Source organism: Odontesthes bonariensis, chromosome 5 (assembly GCF_027942865.1).
Source record: "Odontesthes bonariensis isolate fOdoBon6 chromosome 5, fOdoBon6.hap1, whole genome shotgun sequence".
NCBI lineage: Eukaryota > Metazoa > Chordata > Actinopteri > Atheriniformes > Atherinopsidae > Odontesthes > Odontesthes bonariensis.
Window position 1 is genome coordinate 23,779,660 of NC_134510.1, and position 18,633 is coordinate 23,798,292.

Here is an 18,633-nt window from a genome sequence, read left to right on the forward strand (position 1 = left end):
GCCCCAGCCAGGATTTAAACCAGGAAGCTCTATAACTGATTACCTATACATGCGCATTACAGCCGTGAAAACTCATTCTCACTGTGATGTATCACAGTCTTTTAACTGGGTCAGTAAGGGTGTGGACAGGCCCCAATAATTCTCTGACGTACCACAGCCTCGGCACATGATGACAAATGTTTGGAGTGCTGTCAGGAATTTGAATTCATAGTACAGTTTCCATGACCCAAAAGTACACTTTGGTACACAAGGAAATTGGGAGGTGCAGTCTCTTAATATAAAAAAAATGGAGCATATGCAACCCCAAAACTAACACAACAGATGTCAAAAGTGTTTCTTATTTAACAGTTTTACATAATTAGATTTTTATCATGCTGTACATACAGTACACATACATAAAAAATGTGTCACAATTAGAATTGCCACCCTCTCCTTGGTCGTATGTGGTCCTCCCTCTAATTACCCTGACTAGAATATGTGAAGATGGCTCACAGTAAAGAAACAAACAAACAAACAAACAAACAAACAAAAAAAGAAAAAAAAAGAATGAGACACTTGATCCATTTGACATGAAAGTTTTTGAGGTTATCTCACGACCACGTGGTGACCAGGTCACTACAGGAGTGCACCGGTTCCCACTTGTCACTTCCACAGTCTGGCATGTTGCAGTCCGTTGCCAAGATAGTTTAAAGGCTACGGAAACTGTCGTAAAATATATCGATGCTGGCTTATCTTGCAACACAAATGACTTTTTGAGCTTTCCAAAAAAATCACTTATACTTGAACTACATTTGTACTAGCATATCAACCAGGCAGTATGAATGGTTCATTCAAATACTGTTAGAGAAAAGTGAAACACACACTGTAGATTAGCCATTTTGATATGCGTACGTAATACAATAATGAGATCACCGAGGGAGCATGAACGTAAATTTTCCGGTACTCACGTCCACTACGTCAAACGTCTTTAAGTGAGCAGCAGAACAGTGAAAGTTTGATATAAGTGGGGCGACTGTGCCGCGGACAGTCTGACAGCTCTAAGAACCACCTGTCCTCTCCTCCTTTAAGGTTTTATTTTTCCAAAGAAGTCAGTTGTCACATTTCATCCAGATGACTGTGACTCCAGAGCGGCCGATGACTTATGCCAAAATGAAGGGACTTGTGACATTTTTCTCAGGTAAGGAATAAAAAGCCTGTAATTAACCCCATTTTTAAAAAAAAAAAAATTATTTTAATTGGATGGTTAAGTTAGACGAATATTAGCCTACTACAACTGCAATAGTCAAATATAATTAGTGGTGAGTCCTGTCACCTCTAAGACTGCACTATTAAGATGATTTAACAAAGCTTACTGTCTTTATATATATTACTGTCATGAAATAAAAAAAACAAGACATGCTTGCAAACCCTGAAAACCTTTACCGGAACCCAATTGGCTGAAGTGTGACAGCACATTAACAGCTGATGGACTCTTGTGTAATGCTTAAACTTAATTTCTATTACAGCTCTGCTCAAAGAGAAGAAAGTTGTCTTCAGCGACTTCTTGCACAAACTTGTTTCCAGTCAGCAACTCTGCCAACAGTAAGTTAGCAAACATCTGACAGATTTTACTTTGTGTGAATCATATCAAACCCCAAAACCCACGTGTGGTGTCTTTGACCCTGCTGATTGAAGCCTGGACACTCAGAGACTCCTGCAGCGTCAGAGCAAGATGAAGAGGAGGAGGAGGGAGGAAAAAGCTGCCCTGGTGAGTTCAGACAAAGGGGGAGGGCTTTAAAAGACTGCGCGTTGACAGCAGATGAAACTGGATCTGACCTCCTGACCGTCTCACCCATTTGTCTTTATTTTCCTCAGAGCTCAGCGAACACAGAAGCCTCACAGTAAGTCACATCCCACACAGCAACCCTTTCTTTTTGCACCAGTGTAGTGTTTAATATAAAGACATTCAACAAACACACGGGGTTCTTTAATTTTCACGTGTGGCCACAATATGGCACTCTAAAAGTTCTTTATCCTTATCATTTCTTTATCTGTGCAGCAATGACACAAAATCTATCACTTACCTTCTATCGTTGCTTTGACCAGGATGAAACCATCAGATTTTGACTACCTCAAAGTTATTGGCAGAGGAAGCTTTGGAAAGGTGAGAGGCTTTTCTTAAATTTGTTTATTTATTCATTCATTTTTTTTTATTACATTTTTTTTTCAATTGCTGGTTAATTAAAGTGATCAAATGTAAAAATATGAACTATTACAGGTGCTGCTGGCAAAACATAGGAAACAAGGAGGCTACTATGCAGTAAAAGTTCTGCAGAAGCAGATGATCATCAAGAGGAGAGAGGTCCGTCCATCTATCTATCTATCTATCTATCTATCTATCTATCTATCTATCTATCTATCTATCTATCTATCTGTCTGTCTATAGCTACTAACTGTATCTATTGGTTGTGTGCCTGTAGCAGCAGCATGTGATGGTAGAGAGGAGTGTGTTGTTGAAGGGACTACAGCATCCATTCCTGGTGGGACTCCATTTTTCTTTCCAGACCCCAAACACTCTTTATTTTGTCCTGGACTACGTTAACGGAGGAGAGGTATGTGTGAGCACATTTAAGAGTGGGATTTATCCTTGTCTGGATACTGTGAAGGATCATTATAGTATGTTTATTTTTACATGAGTTTTTGAGTGAAACTGAATTAAAAATGACCCATCGTGCAAACACCCATCAACAGATTTAACGACTTCATATTTAAAAAAAAAATATATATATATATATATAGCCGTTTTCTATCTTTCCCTTTCAGCTTTTCTATCACCTCCAGAGGGAAGGGTCATTTCCAGAACCTAGAGCTGCTTTCTACGCTGCAGAGATGGCTGCAGCGCTGGGCTACCTGCATTCCCTGAACATCGTTTACAGGTACGTGTGTACACCATACCTGCGCCGAATCAGACCTTTGCCTCTGCAAAGCGACTCTTGCATCTATTTCTTGCCCCGCTGCTTGCTCACTTTCCTTGCTCATGTTTAATTTAACCAAGTTCTGCATGCTTAATTTATTCATGCGGAGTAATCCCAATGAAGTGTTGCTACTAAAAGCCGCCATGTCCTCCAACATCGCATTAAAAAATCAAGATGTTGAGCCGCAAGAAACTGAAACAAAGCCCAAAACGGCAAAGAAAAAAGTAGTTGGTGCACGTGCTAGAAGACCGCAACCAAACTTTTGTCCCATGTTTTTCTGTGCAGAGACCTCAAACCAGAAAACATCCTGCTGGACCGCGATGGCCACGTGATGCTAACAGACTTTGGGCTTTGCAAAGAGGGCGTGGCCATTGGTGGGATTATGCATACCTTCTGTGGCACTCCAGAGTACCTCGCTCCAGAGGTGCTACAAGGCCAACCATATAGCCCAGCTGTGGACTGGTGGGGACTTGGCACTGTGCTTTTTGAAATGCTCTGTGGACTGGTGAGTGTAGGTGAAATGATTATTTTTCTTTTCATCATCTCACCTTCCTTCTCCGTATCTTCATCTCCGCCTCCCTGCTCTGTCTCTCAGCCTCCTTTTTACAACCACTGTAAAGCAGAGATGTTTGAGAACATCCTTCACGCTCAACTGCAGCTGCCCAGCGGCTTCTCTGAAGCCGCCCGTTCACTGTTAGAGGGGTTGTTGGAGAGAGATATCGCCAAGCGCCTTGGGGAGAGCCGCGACATTGTAAGTACGCCGACACAAAAGAGAAAGCAGCAGCAAAAGAGTGTAAAGACACATAACCACAGAGGGGTTCACTTCGCTGTGTTTTCAGGAGGAGCTGCGTGACCATCCCTTCTTTGCCTTCATCAACTGGGATGACCTCGTGGCCAAGAAACTTAGACCCCCATTCATCCCCAAAGTGGTACGAACGAATCAGAAGACAGTCCAGAGCACTATTTTTCTTTTTGAAGACAGTTTACTTCAGTGTGTGCTTATTTTTCCTCTCGCCCTCCAGTCTGGCCCTTGTGATATCAGTTACATCGATCCCGAGTTCACGCAGCAGCCCGTTCCCGCCTCTGTGAATGAGAGGGTCCAGGCAGCTGGCGCCAGCGCGGCCTTCCCCGGCTTCTCCTTCATGAACCCGGCCGAGTACGTGGCAGCGGAGCCGGTTTCATAACGCTGTCAAATCCTCTTGGAGCTGTTCGTTCAAATATCTGTTTTTTTTTTTATGTTGTAATTTATTAAATGTTATTTAAATCTTTTTAAGCACTTGGGTAAAAGATTTCAAACCAAACATTGCAATGTACTGTGTGTTCCAGCGGTTGCACTGGATTAATGTTCTTATTTTATTATTTTTTCACTGTTTATCACTGTTATGTCACAATCTTATCATTGTATGGGATAGGCGGGTCACTATTTCAAGAGTCCTCGTTACTTTAATTAGTTCCATAAACATAAACACCATAAACACTCAGCCAGAAGCAGTTTTTTGTAAATACTTTGCATTTTTATTTTAAAATAAATATTATGTATTGCACAATTCTTGGTCTGCTGTTACATTCACATCTTACAAAGCCAACAATAATACGTCACCGGCTGCTTTGACGCTGCACAGTGGCAGAAGCAGTGTGCACTGCAAGCAAAATACAGAGGGCATCTCTTTGTGGCGCTTACAGTAACACAATAAGACGCGAGTCTATTGGCAAACCTTAAACACACATAGCACCCAGGTCTTACTTTATTATTGATGGGGAGTCTTTTTCCTTTAGTCACATGCAGGAAAAGCCCATCACAGTGGAGAATCTAACGGGCATCTGCTCTGATCCCCTCTACTTCACCTGCTGCTCAGAAGCTGCTTATAAACTGAGTGTCAGTAGAAGCTGAAGGCGGCGTAGCTCTGCTCACTTTGGCACGTGAAGTAAGCGATCAGCTGACCATTGCAAATCATCAGAAACAAACCGCTGCCTGCAAAACAAAAACAGGGTGGAGAATTAAAGATCTGCACCCGTGTGTAATAACAACAGACGAACTGTCAGTGATGGTCGTGTTACCTAAAGCCAGCCACCACTGCCACACGGTGGGAAACTCCAACATTACTGCCACGTGGAAACGAGACAAGACATTACGTTTGGTCGTTTATGTGAACACATGGGGAGGCGTACTGTTGAGATTCCTGCTCACCTATGCTGGTGATTATGACATGGAGAAGCGTGACGGTGAGGGCGTAGTCCCAAACCCGCCTCCTCACCACGGCAGCAAACAGAAGGCCGCTACAGAAGTAGGTGAGCTCCAGAGACAGGAGGTTGACTGAGGGAGACGAGTAAAGTGAGAAAAAACCCTATATCTGTGGAGAGCCCACAGTCCCAGCTGGATGCATCTTATGTGCTCACCCAGGTATTTGGAGTTGGATTCAGCTGGTTCGGTCTTAAAGTCAAATGGAATCCGTCCATCAAAGTGATCCAGCCTAAATAAGGAGACACAACAAGAGTCAAGTGTACATTTATCTCACCTCTTGGATTATCTATACCTTGCATGAGCTAAATTGGGTGTGGAAATTTCTAATTCTAGGATGAGGGCAAAGTAATACTAACACTCATGAGCAAAGGTACACCATACATTTATTCTCTCTAAAAGCAGCAGTATGTAGATAAATTCACCGTGTAAAATATTAACGAAAGCATTTAAACTCTGCTTCGACTGACAGACCCTCTACAAAAGAGCCTGCAGGGACAAATGTGCAGGTTACACATAAAAAACAGGGAGCCCATACTCCTAACTCGCCCATCAAATGGTCAGTTTTAGTGCGGTGCACGTGGTACCCTTTGCGATCAGACCCCCCCCCCCCCCCCCCCCCCCACGACGGATCCGGTGTTCTTGGGTAGCTGCCCACTTATAATCATCATCACCATCACATTGATGGGAAATCAATTGTTTCATCTAACATGGCAGTGTTGCTATGGGCACTTATGCTCATGCAGCGTCTGTGCGCATGCGTGTCTGGGGCTCTCACCTGAAGGCACCGAAGCACACACTCCCAATCATGTAGAAAAGACAGTAAAATATGACCAGACACAGCAGCAGGTTGGACAGCACGGTCTGCGAAATGACAGACAGACAAAGAGGGTCGTTATCTGCAGGATCTCACCTGTCGGCACCACATGCCCCCCCCCCCCCCCAACACCAACCTGAAACTGTGAGGGTAGTATTATGGGGTTATGGACACTTACAACTGTTAGCAGCAACTTCACCTGCCACTGGATCATGAGTGGGATAATTTTGTATGCTATTAGACAAAACGCCGTCTGTCGCACTCGTGATAACGCACATCGTTCCCACTTTCGATCCAGACAAGCTCACAGAAGACACCCCAAGAAATGATCTCGGACGATTTTCAACACGTCACGACGCGTTTCGCCCTCTTACCTTCGAGTCGACCGCGTTGCCTTTGAATGCCATCTCATGTTTCGTGTTTGAGGGGATGTTGTAGAATAATGCTGCAGCAGCAGGCTGTGCGAGCCCGTTAATCCCTCGGAAAATAGACTCCTTCTGCCATCTAGCGACACACCGACACAACACCAAAAAAAAAAAAAAAAAAAAAAAAGAAGCAGCGCCGCCGCTTTTCTCAGCCCAACTCAACTCATTCCACCTCTTTACGGGGTGGCCTTTGTTTTCAGGTCAGAAAAGACTCTTGGTGTGGAATAGGTAGCCCTCATGTCAAGTAATGGTCATGGCAATTTAGGATGCAGGCATATTTTGATGCCATCTATTTTCAGCGAACTATACCATGCCTGAATCATGCGAGAAACCGCCCAATGTGGGAGGGAATACTGCAGGTTGGCCGCTGATCATTTTATACTGAAGAATATTTCCTATTAGTCGAGAGACCCCTACTCGAGTAGTAAACGTGTGCCCCTTTTGTATTGAAAGAACGAGCTGCCCCCTTAAATTGATAAAAAAAAAAAACAGCGTCCAAGAACTGCCATACCACGTCGCGGTACACCACTTTCTTTTTTTTTAACTATAGGCATTCGACATACAACCCCGTGACGTTATTTTTGGCACAATAATTCGCCAAGTTTCTAAACTCCATCACGCATTTTTTTTTTTTTTTTTTTTTGCCGGACAGACTTCATTTTCTGCTTATGACAGACCTCGTGCGCAGTAGTCAACACAACTGCGGACGTGTTAGAGAGCCAGAACCAGTTCCAGAGACCCGTGTTACAGCCCGACTGTGTCGCTTTGGGGTGAAAATGTAATTTCGTGATTTTTACAGGCCCGAGCGTTTAATTCAACTGTTAGCACCTGTGCGAAGAAGCAGCAAATCGGCCGTGTTCGGACCACAGCAACACAAAAAAGCCATTTAACGACCGCTCCGTGCTGAAAACTGAGATGTAAACAGTCAGTTGGTCCACAGAGGAACAAATCGCTCCTCAACGGTTAATGGAGACACTGCGGTCCCTGCGCTCTATGGATACACACTCTTACTTCTGTGTGTGAGGGGGGGGGGGGGCACACTTCACTGACTGTTTGAAGGAAAAAAGAGACCTACGACCCCCTGTTCAGCGGGTAATATCTGATATGTCAGCACCGAACTGAGTTTTAGGCGTGTTGTAAGCGTACACAGGCCTGGTATTGACCACCGATAGTGAACTGAACTTTTTCGAGACCCAAAGTTGTCAGGCAGCGCATATTGTACGCATGCGCATCGCTCTATCCAGCTCTAAATAAGAGTTAAAACAGAAACGAGGTGAGTTCCACAATTTCCAAACAATACGGGCGTTAATACTCATTTATTGCCGTTATCATGGGTGAAATTTGAAAAGACGATCTTCGGTTTTGCTACTCGGCGTTTGTCCACGTAATTTTCACTCTGATTTAAAACAGCGAAAATAAATCGTTTTTTTTTTTTTTCAAGTTTCTATTGTAGAAATAAATCAAGCAACAATGTCAAAGCTCATAACAGTAGCGCGGTGTTATTGTTTGAGGGCGTGTGATATTATGCGAGATAACGGCGTTTTGCAAATGCGTTTTCCTATTGTTATTAACCGGGAAACTTATTTATTACAGATCGTCCTTAGCTGGCTGCATCCAGTCATAATGCTACGGCTAACTGTAGCAGTCTCCCGTTCATCTGCACGGAGTGGCGCTAGCTGACTGTTAGCTTCACGTAAGCGCTAGCTACTGTAGCAACCTGGGCTGACATTCCGTGACAAGGGGAAAGTGAAGAAAAATGAGCAGAGTGAATAAAAACACCAAGTCAGGAAATTACACAGCAAGCGTTTGCTTTTGTTCGACGCGTAGCAGCTTTGCATGATTTGTTTAAATTGGTAACTTGAGTAATTAACATAGTTTAAACGTGTTGGTGGCCTCTTCCTATGCTCCGCCATTTTGTACAAGACGAATGCTAATCATGGGCGCTCTTACATACACTTTATTTATGGCTAGAATAAAACTGAGATGTCAAGTGCAAAGTCAAACTTCACCAAGGTCCATTAGCTCCGACTGTTGTTTACTTTGCGCATGGTTGTGACCACGGTACAAACAGAAAATATAACCTTAATTTAGTGTTGAACATGCGTCAAGCCTAAAACGTTTTATCGCAATAATAGACGTTTTCAAACGCTTTTAAGTTTGGCCAGTCGGTGCAGAAAACTGTGTTATTCGAGAAATCGGTGAACAAATTACCCTCTCGCTTGCCCATAACCTGGCAAACAGCCGTTTTTAAGAGATACTGTTAAAACAAGGAAAAGATGAACTTGTGTCGTTAACTTAAAGTTGAGACACATCTCGCCGTGTTTGTCAATGATCTTGAGACAGGTTTACCCTAATGAGATCGTTTGTGCACGTATTTCCCCGTTAGTTGATCAGCAAAACAATATTATTATTGACTGTTTTGTCTGAAATCGAAGTGCATGGTGTACCCTGCAAGCCAGCACACAGTCGCCATCTAGCGGTGATGCTGCATAACGCTGTTTACAAGTGCAGGTAGAAACTGCATTTTGTAATGTGAGGCACTCCGTAGATAAAAAAAAAAAAAAAAAAAACCCACACAGGTGGCTGCTTCGCTCTGACAGTTCTGTGCAGTCCACACATTATATTGATAAAACAGTGTCATGATTAAAGTTAGACGTATGAACTGTTTCCCACTTTTGAGCACGGCTTCTTGTCTTTGATTCGCAGGTTAGTCATATCAGCGGAGTGGGAATGACTGACACTCCACCCAGCGATGGACCCTCCCAGGGAGCTGAGTTTGACATGATGGGTGCTTTGGACTGGAAGGATGGAATAGCCACGCTGCCAGGCAGTGATATCAGGGTACGGTGGAGATTTGATGTGTTCTTGTCCTTAATTGTACAAATGTTTGTTATCCAACCCAGGAAGCTTTTTACTCTGTGCACTCCACTTAGCAAGTTAGGCAGGAGCCTAGACTGTTTCCTATTTGCTGCATTGATCAGCGGATAGAAATGAATCTGGAGCAAGGTGGCAGTCACCTTCTCTGAGTAGCTTCCAAACTGTTGAGCGTGTGCACTGTTTGCCCTGCGTGTTTCAGTTCCGTATGACCGAGTTTGGGACTCTTGAGATTGTCACAGATCTAGAGGTCAAAGGCCAAGTGGCAGAGCCTAAGTCTGAGACCTTGGACTCAGCACCGTCTCACACGCCCACCCCTCCACCAGAGGGCCAATCACAGACCGGCACAGCCAAAGCTCCAGCCAATCAGAGTAAGCCGGGGTCATCACAAGCTAAAGGTATGTCAAATATTGCAATTGTGAAGAAATGCTATTTTTGCCTCTTAGAAACTACACGTGTTTCTTACAGGAAACACTCATTTTATCCTCTCTGTCTTTTAGTTCCTCGTCCTGTGCTTTTGTCTGTAGCGGAGGGTCCCAGCATGGAGGGCCCCAGCGTGGAGGTTGGTCCCAGTGTTGAAGTTGGTTCTAGTGCAGACAGGGGTCCCAACGGGGAGCTGACAAGGTGCCGGGCCTGTGGCGGGCGCGTTGCCGGGGATGGCCTGCTGCAGGGCAAATTCTGTAGCTCCGTTTGTGCCCAGCCCTCCAGTGGCAGGTAAAATCCCACATGCTTACGCTGAAGCGGCTCCGCGTTGTCTTCCATATTTTTTTCCCCCTTTCATGACGGGCAGCACCTTGAATTGTTTTTTTTTTTTTAAAGATCATCTCCGGGAGAAGCGCGGGAAAGTCAGGCAGTCGAAGGTGAGAGGCTGGGAAAACGGGTGCGCAAAAAGAGGAAGATATACATGGATTCTGGTGACGAAGAGGAGGACAACCAAGAGGAACCGGAGGTGAGGAGAATACCCCGAACCCTGGAACACCTGTGTTGTTTACTTCCAGGGCTGTCGGCCACCTCGGCGTACAGCACCACCTTGCTGTCAATGCTTACATTTTTGAATGGGGCTGTTTTTTGTTTCTAATTGTGGTTTTTAACATGTTCTTGACATGTTTCTTTTTTTTATAGGAAAAAGCAAAGGCAACCAAAGGCAGAAGGGGAGCCAAAATTGCCAAATTGGGTATGTTATTTAGCTGCTGCTGCTGTTAAAGGAATGAATAGACACATGTTTAGCCTTTCTCTAAATATTATTACTCTTCAAATGTCAGACAAGCCCTTACATATTTATAAACGTATCCACAAACAAGAGTCAGTTTTATGTCTTAAAAATGCTGCGGCCTCTGGTTTCAGTGTTGTTCTTTGAGTGGTGGAATAAATGTCAAATGTTCTCGCTGACGCTGAAAGCATCTTATTATTTCTAACAGTTACAGACAACACACGTCTGCATGCGTCAGGACATGAGAATGAACAAGAGTTTAGGATCATTTAATTAGATTCAGTCACTGTTATGCGCCGGCTTTCATGTCCAAGACGATTTCTCGTTGTTTGCCGGGTGTTGTGACTTCCGTATGAATCAGTTGTTATGGACACGATGGTGCACCAGCTGCAGTATAAAATATTTGAATGCTTGTTTGGACCTTCAGTGAGTGGCCCTTCCAATAAGAAACGAGCGTGGAGCTGGCCTGCTTACCTCGAAGAGGAGAGGGCTGTCGCTGCTCCTGTGAAGCTGTTCAAAGAGGTATAGCCCCCCCCTGCATATTCACCGCTCTCTATGCCGTGAGATGATGGTTTCAATCGTCTGAACCGTGCCGGGTTGTGCATTTGTTTTACAGCACCAGTCATTTCCTCAGAGCAGGAACAGTTTTAAGGTTGGGATGAAGCTGGAGGGACTCGACCCATCTCACCCGTCTCTGTTCTGCGTGCTCACTGCTGCGGAGGTACGGATGCTGCTAACGTTGGTTTGTGGCTCGCCTGAAGATCACGCACAGCTTACCTCTGTCCTGTTTGCTCACACGAACGCCTTCCCTTTGCCTTGCAGATCCAAGGCTACAGAGTAAGACTCCACTTTGATGGTTACCCGGAATGCTACGACTTCTGGGCCAACGCCGACTCGTGGGATATGAAACCCGCAAGCTGGTGTGAGAAGAACGGACACAAGTTATTGTTGCCTAAAGGTAGTCACAAACACGCCGTTTATGAATGAACAAATCTTATCTACGGTCTTACAAATTGGCACCAGATTGAAGGCTGAACGTCGGATTTAAATTTGGGCCCAGCCGTCCTGACCAGGTCTGTCTTATTGTAGGTTGTAAGGAAGGAGAGTTTAACTGGAGCATGTATGTTAAGAACTGCAGGGGACAACTGGCCCCTAAACACCTTTTCAAGAGCCTCAATACAGTGAGTACACGTGACACTATAACCTTCTGCTTAATCCGTGAAATGGTCCTTTATTTCAGGAATTTCATGACTAAAAGTGCATTTATTTTTTTGCGCAGTCTGTGACGCCGTCCGGATTTCGAGCAGGGATGAAGCTGGAGGCGACTGACAGGAAGAACCCTCTGTTGATTTGTGTAGCGACCATCGCTGCCGTCGTCGACAACCGCCTGCTCATTCATTTTGACAACTGGGACGACACGTATGATTATTGGTAAGCGCCCAGAGAAAGTCTGTCCGCAGGGCTGCCGAAGCTTTAAACCCATATAAAATGTGAAGCGGCCTAAGTATTCTTACTGTTGAATGTTTCACCAATGTGTTTAACTTGTGTCGTTAAGGTGCGACGCTAGCAGCCCGTACATCCATCCTGTCGGTTACTGCGAAGAGGCTAAGCTCACTTTGACCACTCCAGCCGGTAGGACACGCACCAAGAATGATATGCGTCAGTTTAAGTTACTTCATCGTGCCCAAGGCCCAACTACAATCTAAAATTATACAAAACAATATAGAATATGATGTTAAAACCTAGATTTACTGTTAATTTTTGCCATAGATGTTAAAAGATGTTTTGTCATGAAAGAGATACAAAAACACTTTTGATAAAAGTTTAAGTTCAGCATATTAATGGTAAAATGTATGCTGTCACTTGCTGTCGAGGCCCTTCCTGTGCTCTCAGTGATGTCATCCCCTTCATCTCCTCAGATTATAAAGAACCCAAGAGTTTCTCATGGGAGAAATACCTGGAGGAAACAGGGACGCAGGCTGCTCCTGCGCGAGCTTTTAAGCCGGTAAGAATCAGATAGATGGGTACACGAGCACGTGTTGGGACATGTCGTACGTTGGGCTGGGTGATGTGGCCATAAAAATGAGATCTCAATTTATTTATGTTCACAGTTATGGATGATTAGTTTGATATTCAGCTTGTTGACTGCATTCGGCCTGCCGACAAAAAGAGGAAATATCAAGCGATGACAGAGGGTGATATTTATCTGGTGCGTCCTGGTTGTGTCGCGGCACCAAAAATCTGCTGGGTCATATGAGCGCTGAAAAGGGTTTGAGTTGTTAAAGGCTGAACAGGCTTTTGACACATTGATGCTTTTGCATGAATGAAAGCGCTCATTGAAAGATGGTGGGATGGAGGGCTGAAACACTTATTTTTCATTCAGTGTATTTCATTGTTTCCCTTTTTGATTCTCACTTATTGTAACCGTCCTTCCCGCTGTCTCTTAGTTTGAGGTTGTAATTTAAAGTATATTTGATAGTTTCCCAGTTTTATCAGTTTTATTTGCGGCTCGGCGGTTCATACGTGGGGTTCATTCTTCCCGGCCCGCCCTGTCTTCAGTCCTGTCCCCATCAGATGCCGGTTCTTTTGCGACTTCCTCCCACTGCTGCCTCGCCTAAGCTTCAGCAGAAGAGAGCATTTTTACAAACTTTGCACAGTACCGTGGCCTGTTCCACATCAAGACTTCCCGGATTAAACCATTTTCTTGTCGCCGCTCTGACATGGCGGCCTTTCTTTGCTATTGTTTTATCGTCTTCAGGGACTGTGGCTGCCTTCAGTCAAGCCCGTTGTTGAACAGTAAAGCCCAGAAATATGTCCGTCTCTAAGGAAACGGCAGTTTAGACATTTACATTGTGTTGTTTAAAAAGAAAAACTGCAATTAATTAAATGAACGGCCTCGCCCTAATTGTGTGCACTACGTTACTGTATGCCTACAGAAAGTTGTTTTCTTTTCCTTTTATTTCGTCACTGTTTTTTACACTCGATCTCTGTGTCTGCAGCGGCCGCCGCATGGTTTCCAGATTGGGATGAAGGTGGAAGCTGTCGATAAGAGGAACCCGATGCTCATTCGTGTCGCCACTATCCTGGACACGGAGGATCACAGACTGAGGGTAAGAACTCAAATGTTTCCTGATCGAATCTCACTTAGCTCCGTGCTCAGCTTGTGTGAATTGTTCCCTCTCGCTTCGCCTCTCTCATGTAGATCCACTTTGATGGTTGGAGCTCAGAGTATGACTACTGGGTGGAGACTGACTGCCCAGATCTCCACCCTGTGGGGTGGTGTCAGAAAACTGGACACCCGCTTCAGTACCCTAATGGTGAGACTCTTTTTGACTCTCGCACATTGTAGCTGTCTGTCCTGGCTGGTTAACAGGCTGAGGTTATAATTCTTCTTCTTCTTCTTCTGTGTGTGTATTTCAGGCACCAGTGATTTAGTGACGGCCCCAGGACAAGGATGTCCCACCCCAGGATGCAACGGGGTTGGACACATCAGGGGACCTCGCTATGGGACACACTACACGTCAGTAACTCATCCTCAGTTTGCTGTTGCACTCTGTTTTTATCTTATACGGCACACTTGGTGTCCAAACTCTTTCCTTGCTTCATGAATACATCATATTTTTATTTTTCCCTCTTTTTTTCGCTCTCCTGTTTTACTCTCATTAAACTAAAATGCTGTTACCTCGCAAAATGCGTCACTTTTGACAAATGTCATCGATAAAACCGTCCTTCTGCAGTTTCATTCAAATCCCTCCTGCGGCACTAACATCCTCCTGTTTTGCCATTCCTCAGTGAGTGTGCATTAAGACAAGAGACTCTGTGTTTTCAAATGTCATTTATATTTGTGTGGGCGGCTGGCAGTGTAAATGTGTTGCTACTGTGTGTGTGTTTGTTGGTGTCAAGGTCATAATGGCGGCTTTTCCTTCCTATTTGCTGCAGCCTATTTAAATGCAGAGTACCAAAAGGGAATTTCTGCCTTTTTAAATGGCTTTTTTTTTTTTTTTACAGCAGAGTAAAGTTTCTTTGTCTTTGTGTGTGCAGTCAGGTCAGTTGTCCCTATTCAGAAATTAATCTGAACAAGGAGGGTTTGCTGCCCGACCGTCTCAGCGGTGAGAGACTCCTAACCCTCAGCGGGCCCCAACCACGAGGGCGACGCCCCGACGCTCACGCAAACATTACGACGCAGAGCACCTCAACGCCAGAGCATCCCGAAGGAGCCGTAGAGTCACACAGCAGGTTGGCTCCTGAACACATAAGAAGCTGTCAGCCCACATAGATGACATTAACACACTTTAAAAGCTCGCCGACGCTCATCGAAATGTTGCAACTCTGTTAAGGGTTTTGTACCTGAAAGAGGAATATCTGTGTTGCTAGGAAACCGGTAACTGGGGAAGCTGAGCATCCAGGATGCAACAACCAGGTGGAGCCACTCGGTGGAGCCAGCGAGCAAAGTCATAATGGAACAAGGCCCAAACGGTAACCCCCCCCCCTCTCTCTCAGGATTCCCTCACACAAAGCTGAGCTAAAGTTCAGGGCTGAGGATGATGTGATTTGTGTCAGACTGTAACTTTGAGCTTTAATGCATGTTTTATTCAGGACGGCTCCAGTTCCCAAATACCTAAAAATGCACTATGTCAAGGAGGAGATTAGTGATGGTAAAGGTAAGTGTGGGGGAGGTAAAACATGGTGAAACCAAGCATGTACGTCACTTCTGCATCCCACTGACCGCTCTCCTCTCTGCTCAGCCTCTCCAGAAGCCATCTCTCTCCAGCAGGCCCTCCACGAGTCTGTGTTCTCGCCCGGCATCTCCGCCTCTCCTCCCCACCGGGTGGCTCTCTGCTGGGACAAACACTGCCAGCTGCTGCCTGAAGTCCTGGGGCTGACTGCCAAAAGAGTGGCCGCTTGGAGTGCCGAGGAGGTCAGACATTCTCAAACTCTGTGTCAACAAAGCGGACACGCTCGGCATTCACTCAGCTAACATGGGGGCAACTGGTTGTAAAGATAAAGTGCACGAACGTTCAAGAAGAATATAAACATGTATTGATTGATGTGCTGTTTGTCAGTGTGTGTGTGTGTGTCTGTCGCTGACATGCTCTCCTTTGCTCACCAGGTGGCAGGCTTTGTCAAAGGACTCCCAGGATGCAAAGAGCACGCTGCTACTTTTAAAACAGAGGTCAGCACTTCAGTGTTTTTCATAGTATTTTTTAATTCTTACTCAACTTACTCAAAGCCTGTGTCCTTTCTTTGGAGAATGTACTTTTGCCCTAATTTAACTGATATATTAAAAAAAAAGAAGCTGTTTGAAATGCTACCTCCATTTACAAAGGAGCATTTAAAGTCGTATTTCTGACGCATCGACACGAGTTTTTCTCTCTTCATGCTGATATGACAGTGAGAGAGAGATTAGCATCGACTTAATGGGCTTAATATTTATGTCGAGTTACAAAACACTTGATGTCCTTACACAATTAAGGTAATTTAGGATATTCTTTTAGTGCTAATGAAACTATTCATATGTGATCATTTGTAGATACGCAATACAAACACTGCTCTTAAATCCCACTGTATATAAAAGTTAAATTAAGTTACTAGAATAAAACCAGAATAGAGGCATCAATTATCAAAGGAGCTATACTTTAAAAAACAAAACAAAACAACAACTCTGATTTCTCCCCAGCAAATAGATGGTGAAGCCTTCCTGCTACTCACCCAAACAGACATCGTCAAGATCCTGTCGATCAAGCTGGGACCCGCTCTGAAGATCTACAACTCCATCCTCATGCTGAAGAACGCCGACGAAGAGTGAGGCCCGTCTCAGAACAAGTTTAATTGGAAGCGCTCTGCTGTGGTGCAGCTACAGGAGAGAAACGAGGCGAAGCCATCGTCTCCAACGTCCCAACCGTCCTCCATCTTCTCTTCTCCCTATGATGGGCGGCGCCGGTCAGCCTGAGGGAGAGTTTTTCATCACACTACGAGGATCCCCCTAACTTATATCGTGTTTGTTTACTGGATCATTTAAACAAAACAAACGAACAAACAAAAAAACGGCACCTTCTTAACGTTGTACAGTCTGGATTGGATTTATCGACAGTTGTTGCTTTTCTTGTTTTATCTGAACTGTAATGAAATGGTGCTGAAGCTCAGAGCGAACGGAACAGGTGTGTTTGTGTTGCTGTTTACTTGGTAACAGACATTTGTCTGTTTGTTTTTTTGTTGTTGTGGTTTTTTTTCTTTCTTTTTTTTAAAAGATGCAAAATACAATCGTTTGGAGGGGAGAAGTTTTAAAAATGTGAAACCCAGTGGAGCAGAAGCACTATGTAGTTCAGCGTTTCTCCTGTAGATGGAGAAAGATGGCCGCTCAGCAGGCTCAAAGAGCTGTGGGGATGGTTCAAAACTGTGATCTCGTGTGTGTGTGTGTGTGTGTGTGTGTGTGTGTGTGTGTGCAAATAGGATTAAGCATGTTTGAGAAATGAGGACGTAATTTACCTCTCTGTCCTGTGTGTGTGTGTGTGTGTGTGTGTGTGTTGCTTTTCTGGCTGGAGGATTCGTTTTGTGACAAGTGGGGCTAAGGGCTAACTGGTAAATCAAGGCTGTCTGCTCGTTGGAGGTTGAATAATAAGACAATGAACCAGCTCTACTTTGTTTATTTTTAATGTTCTTGCAGGGTGGGTGAGCCGCTAACATGAATGTTAAACAACTTGCGTTGTTGTGTTCTCGCTTCGAACGACCTCCTAACATTCATAGTGTAAATAGTATACAGCTACTAAAGGAGTCTCGCTCCCTACCAGAGTTTACTCTTGTTTCGTTATGCAAAGGCTTAAAATGTGTCCGTATAGGGAAGGAGTTTGTGGCGGCGACCTGGGGAAAAAAAGAAGAAAAAAAGGACTGAATTCATTCATTTTTGAGGGGACAAAAAAAACAAAAAAACATTGTCGGTGTCTTTGTAAATATGTGTGTACATCAGCAACTGTTTATATGCAAACAGCTTTTATTTATGTATTGTAAATTAAGGGATAATGGTACGCTGTTCTGGCTCCGAGGTAGCTGTGGCTGTTTGATGGAATGTGTGAATGGGTGGAAATAAATGAGATGCACACTGCCTGCTGCCCTCATTTAACCTCAGTCATTTCAACACACACACACACACACACAGATCATTTGAAACTGAAGTCTGTAGCTACATTTTTCTGTTTGCCTGTTACATATTTCCACGTTAACCACAGTTGACAAACAACCACAATTTATGGTCCCGACTGTTTTCCTTGAGCTTTCATGCAGATCGTGGAGTTCAACAGCAAATGGAGTCTGCTCCTTTTCACCAGCTGTTAGTAGTTGTGTTGGGCTACAGGTTAAGCAGAGCAGTAACTGAGTACCTTTAGTCAATGTTCTGCACTTCAAACAGAGAAAGTGCAGTTTTTAATTGACCTCGTTTGTTTTTCCTCGAGAGCTTTCCACAATTTTTAGTCTTTCATGAAATTGTTTACGGAAATTCAAACGGAAATCCTATTGGTTAGATTTAGTTTTTAAAAGATTTAAGCGCTCTAAATGTGGCACAAATTCTCAGTAAAATGTCCCTGAGCGGCATGCCGCAGTTAGGTCAACGCTCCCCCTCAAACCTAGATCTGGCTCGTCTGTTGCCCACATATGGCCCACATGCAAACTCTGCCTTAAACCAGTATTCTGTGTGGGCCACATCTGGCCCACGTGCACCGAGCTGAAACTCACAAGAGCTACCTTGTTGCGTACACCCCAGTGTTTGGTCTGCATCTGTTGCCCCAACATCTGGCCCATCTGACATGTGACTTTGCCTCAGACTAAACCACAGGTTACATAAAACTGACACATGTTTGAAGTGAACTGAGCTGACTTTTAAAACTTTACCGAAGCCCCTGTCTGAACCACGGAATTCCTCAAAACTTCCTGACATTGTTGGAGTTTGCCCATCACAGTTGAACAGTCTCCACAATGACAAGCAAAGACACTGACCAGGCTGTCAAGGTGAAAGACTGCTCATGGTCTCCAGACCTGGTGGATGCTTAAAGGACAAGACCGGTTTTTTGACATTGGGCCCTTGATTTCACATTATAACATGATGTTCTACTCACCCCTGCTTG

General features: G+C 44.4%; 3 protein-coding genes across 6 annotated transcripts; 2 read left to right on the forward strand and 1 right to left on the reverse strand.

Moving 5' to 3' along the window:
• The first annotated feature begins 968 nt into the window (after window positions 1-968).
• Window positions 969-4,503, forward strand: sgk2b (serum/glucocorticoid regulated kinase 2b). Its single transcript, XM_075465471.1, has 12 exons — window positions 969-1,177; window positions 1,506-1,581; window positions 1,675-1,747; window positions 1,855-1,880; window positions 2,086-2,143; window positions 2,258-2,341; window positions 2,460-2,591; window positions 2,803-2,915; window positions 3,240-3,459; window positions 3,550-3,705; window positions 3,794-3,883; window positions 3,977-4,503. Exons 1-12 carry the CDS (start codon window positions 1,111-1,113, stop codon window positions 4,136-4,138), a joined length of 1,257 nt encoding a protein of 418 aa, XP_075321586.1. The 5' UTR covers window positions 969-1,110; the 3' UTR covers window positions 4,139-4,503.
• LOC142380014 (putative transmembrane protein 244) lies at window positions 4,453-6,553 on the reverse strand. 2 transcript variants are annotated; one of them, XM_075465472.1, is made up of 6 exons: window positions 6,189-6,374; window positions 5,972-6,057; window positions 5,352-5,425; window positions 5,143-5,268; window positions 5,013-5,057; window positions 4,453-4,926 (listed from the first exon to the last, which is right to left on the reverse strand). In XM_075465472.1, exons 1-6 carry the CDS (start codon window positions 6,222-6,224, stop codon window positions 4,832-4,834), a joined length of 462 nt encoding a protein of 153 aa, XP_075321587.1. In that variant the 5' UTR covers window positions 6,225-6,374; the 3' UTR covers window positions 4,453-4,831. The 2 variants fall into 2 exon arrangements, with proteins under 2 accessions (XP_075321587.1, XP_075321588.1); XM_075465473.1 differs by lacking the exon at window positions 6,189-6,374 and adding an exon at window positions 6,385-6,553 and having other exon boundaries at window positions 4,454-4,926.
• Window positions 6,554-6,984: 431 nt separating this feature from the next.
• On the forward strand, window positions 6,985-17,612 carry l3mbtl1b (L3MBTL histone methyl-lysine binding protein 1b). 3 transcript variants are annotated; one of them, XM_075465469.1, is made up of 22 exons: window positions 6,985-7,213; window positions 9,142-9,276; window positions 9,512-9,707; window positions 9,810-10,023; window positions 10,129-10,258; window positions 10,432-10,483; window positions 10,947-11,041; window positions 11,136-11,240; window positions 11,342-11,477; window positions 11,609-11,700; window positions 11,799-11,950; window positions 12,075-12,151; window positions 12,439-12,524; window positions 13,519-13,629; window positions 13,722-13,836; window positions 13,940-14,039; window positions 14,561-14,755; window positions 14,894-14,995; window positions 15,116-15,180; window positions 15,265-15,437; window positions 15,630-15,692; window positions 16,197-17,612. In XM_075465469.1, exons 2-22 carry the CDS (start codon window positions 9,166-9,168, stop codon window positions 16,323-16,325), a joined length of 2,499 nt encoding a protein of 832 aa, XP_075321584.1. In that variant the 5' UTR covers window positions 6,985-7,213; window positions 9,142-9,165; the 3' UTR covers window positions 16,326-17,612. The 3 variants fall into 3 exon arrangements, with proteins under 3 accessions (XP_075321584.1, XP_075321585.1, XP_075321583.1); XM_075465470.1 differs by lacking the exon at window positions 6,985-7,213 and adding an exon at window positions 7,246-7,527; XM_075465468.1 differs by lacking the exon at window positions 6,985-7,213 and adding an exon at window positions 7,538-7,708.
• The last annotated feature ends 1,021 nt before the right edge of the window (window positions 17,613-18,633 follow it).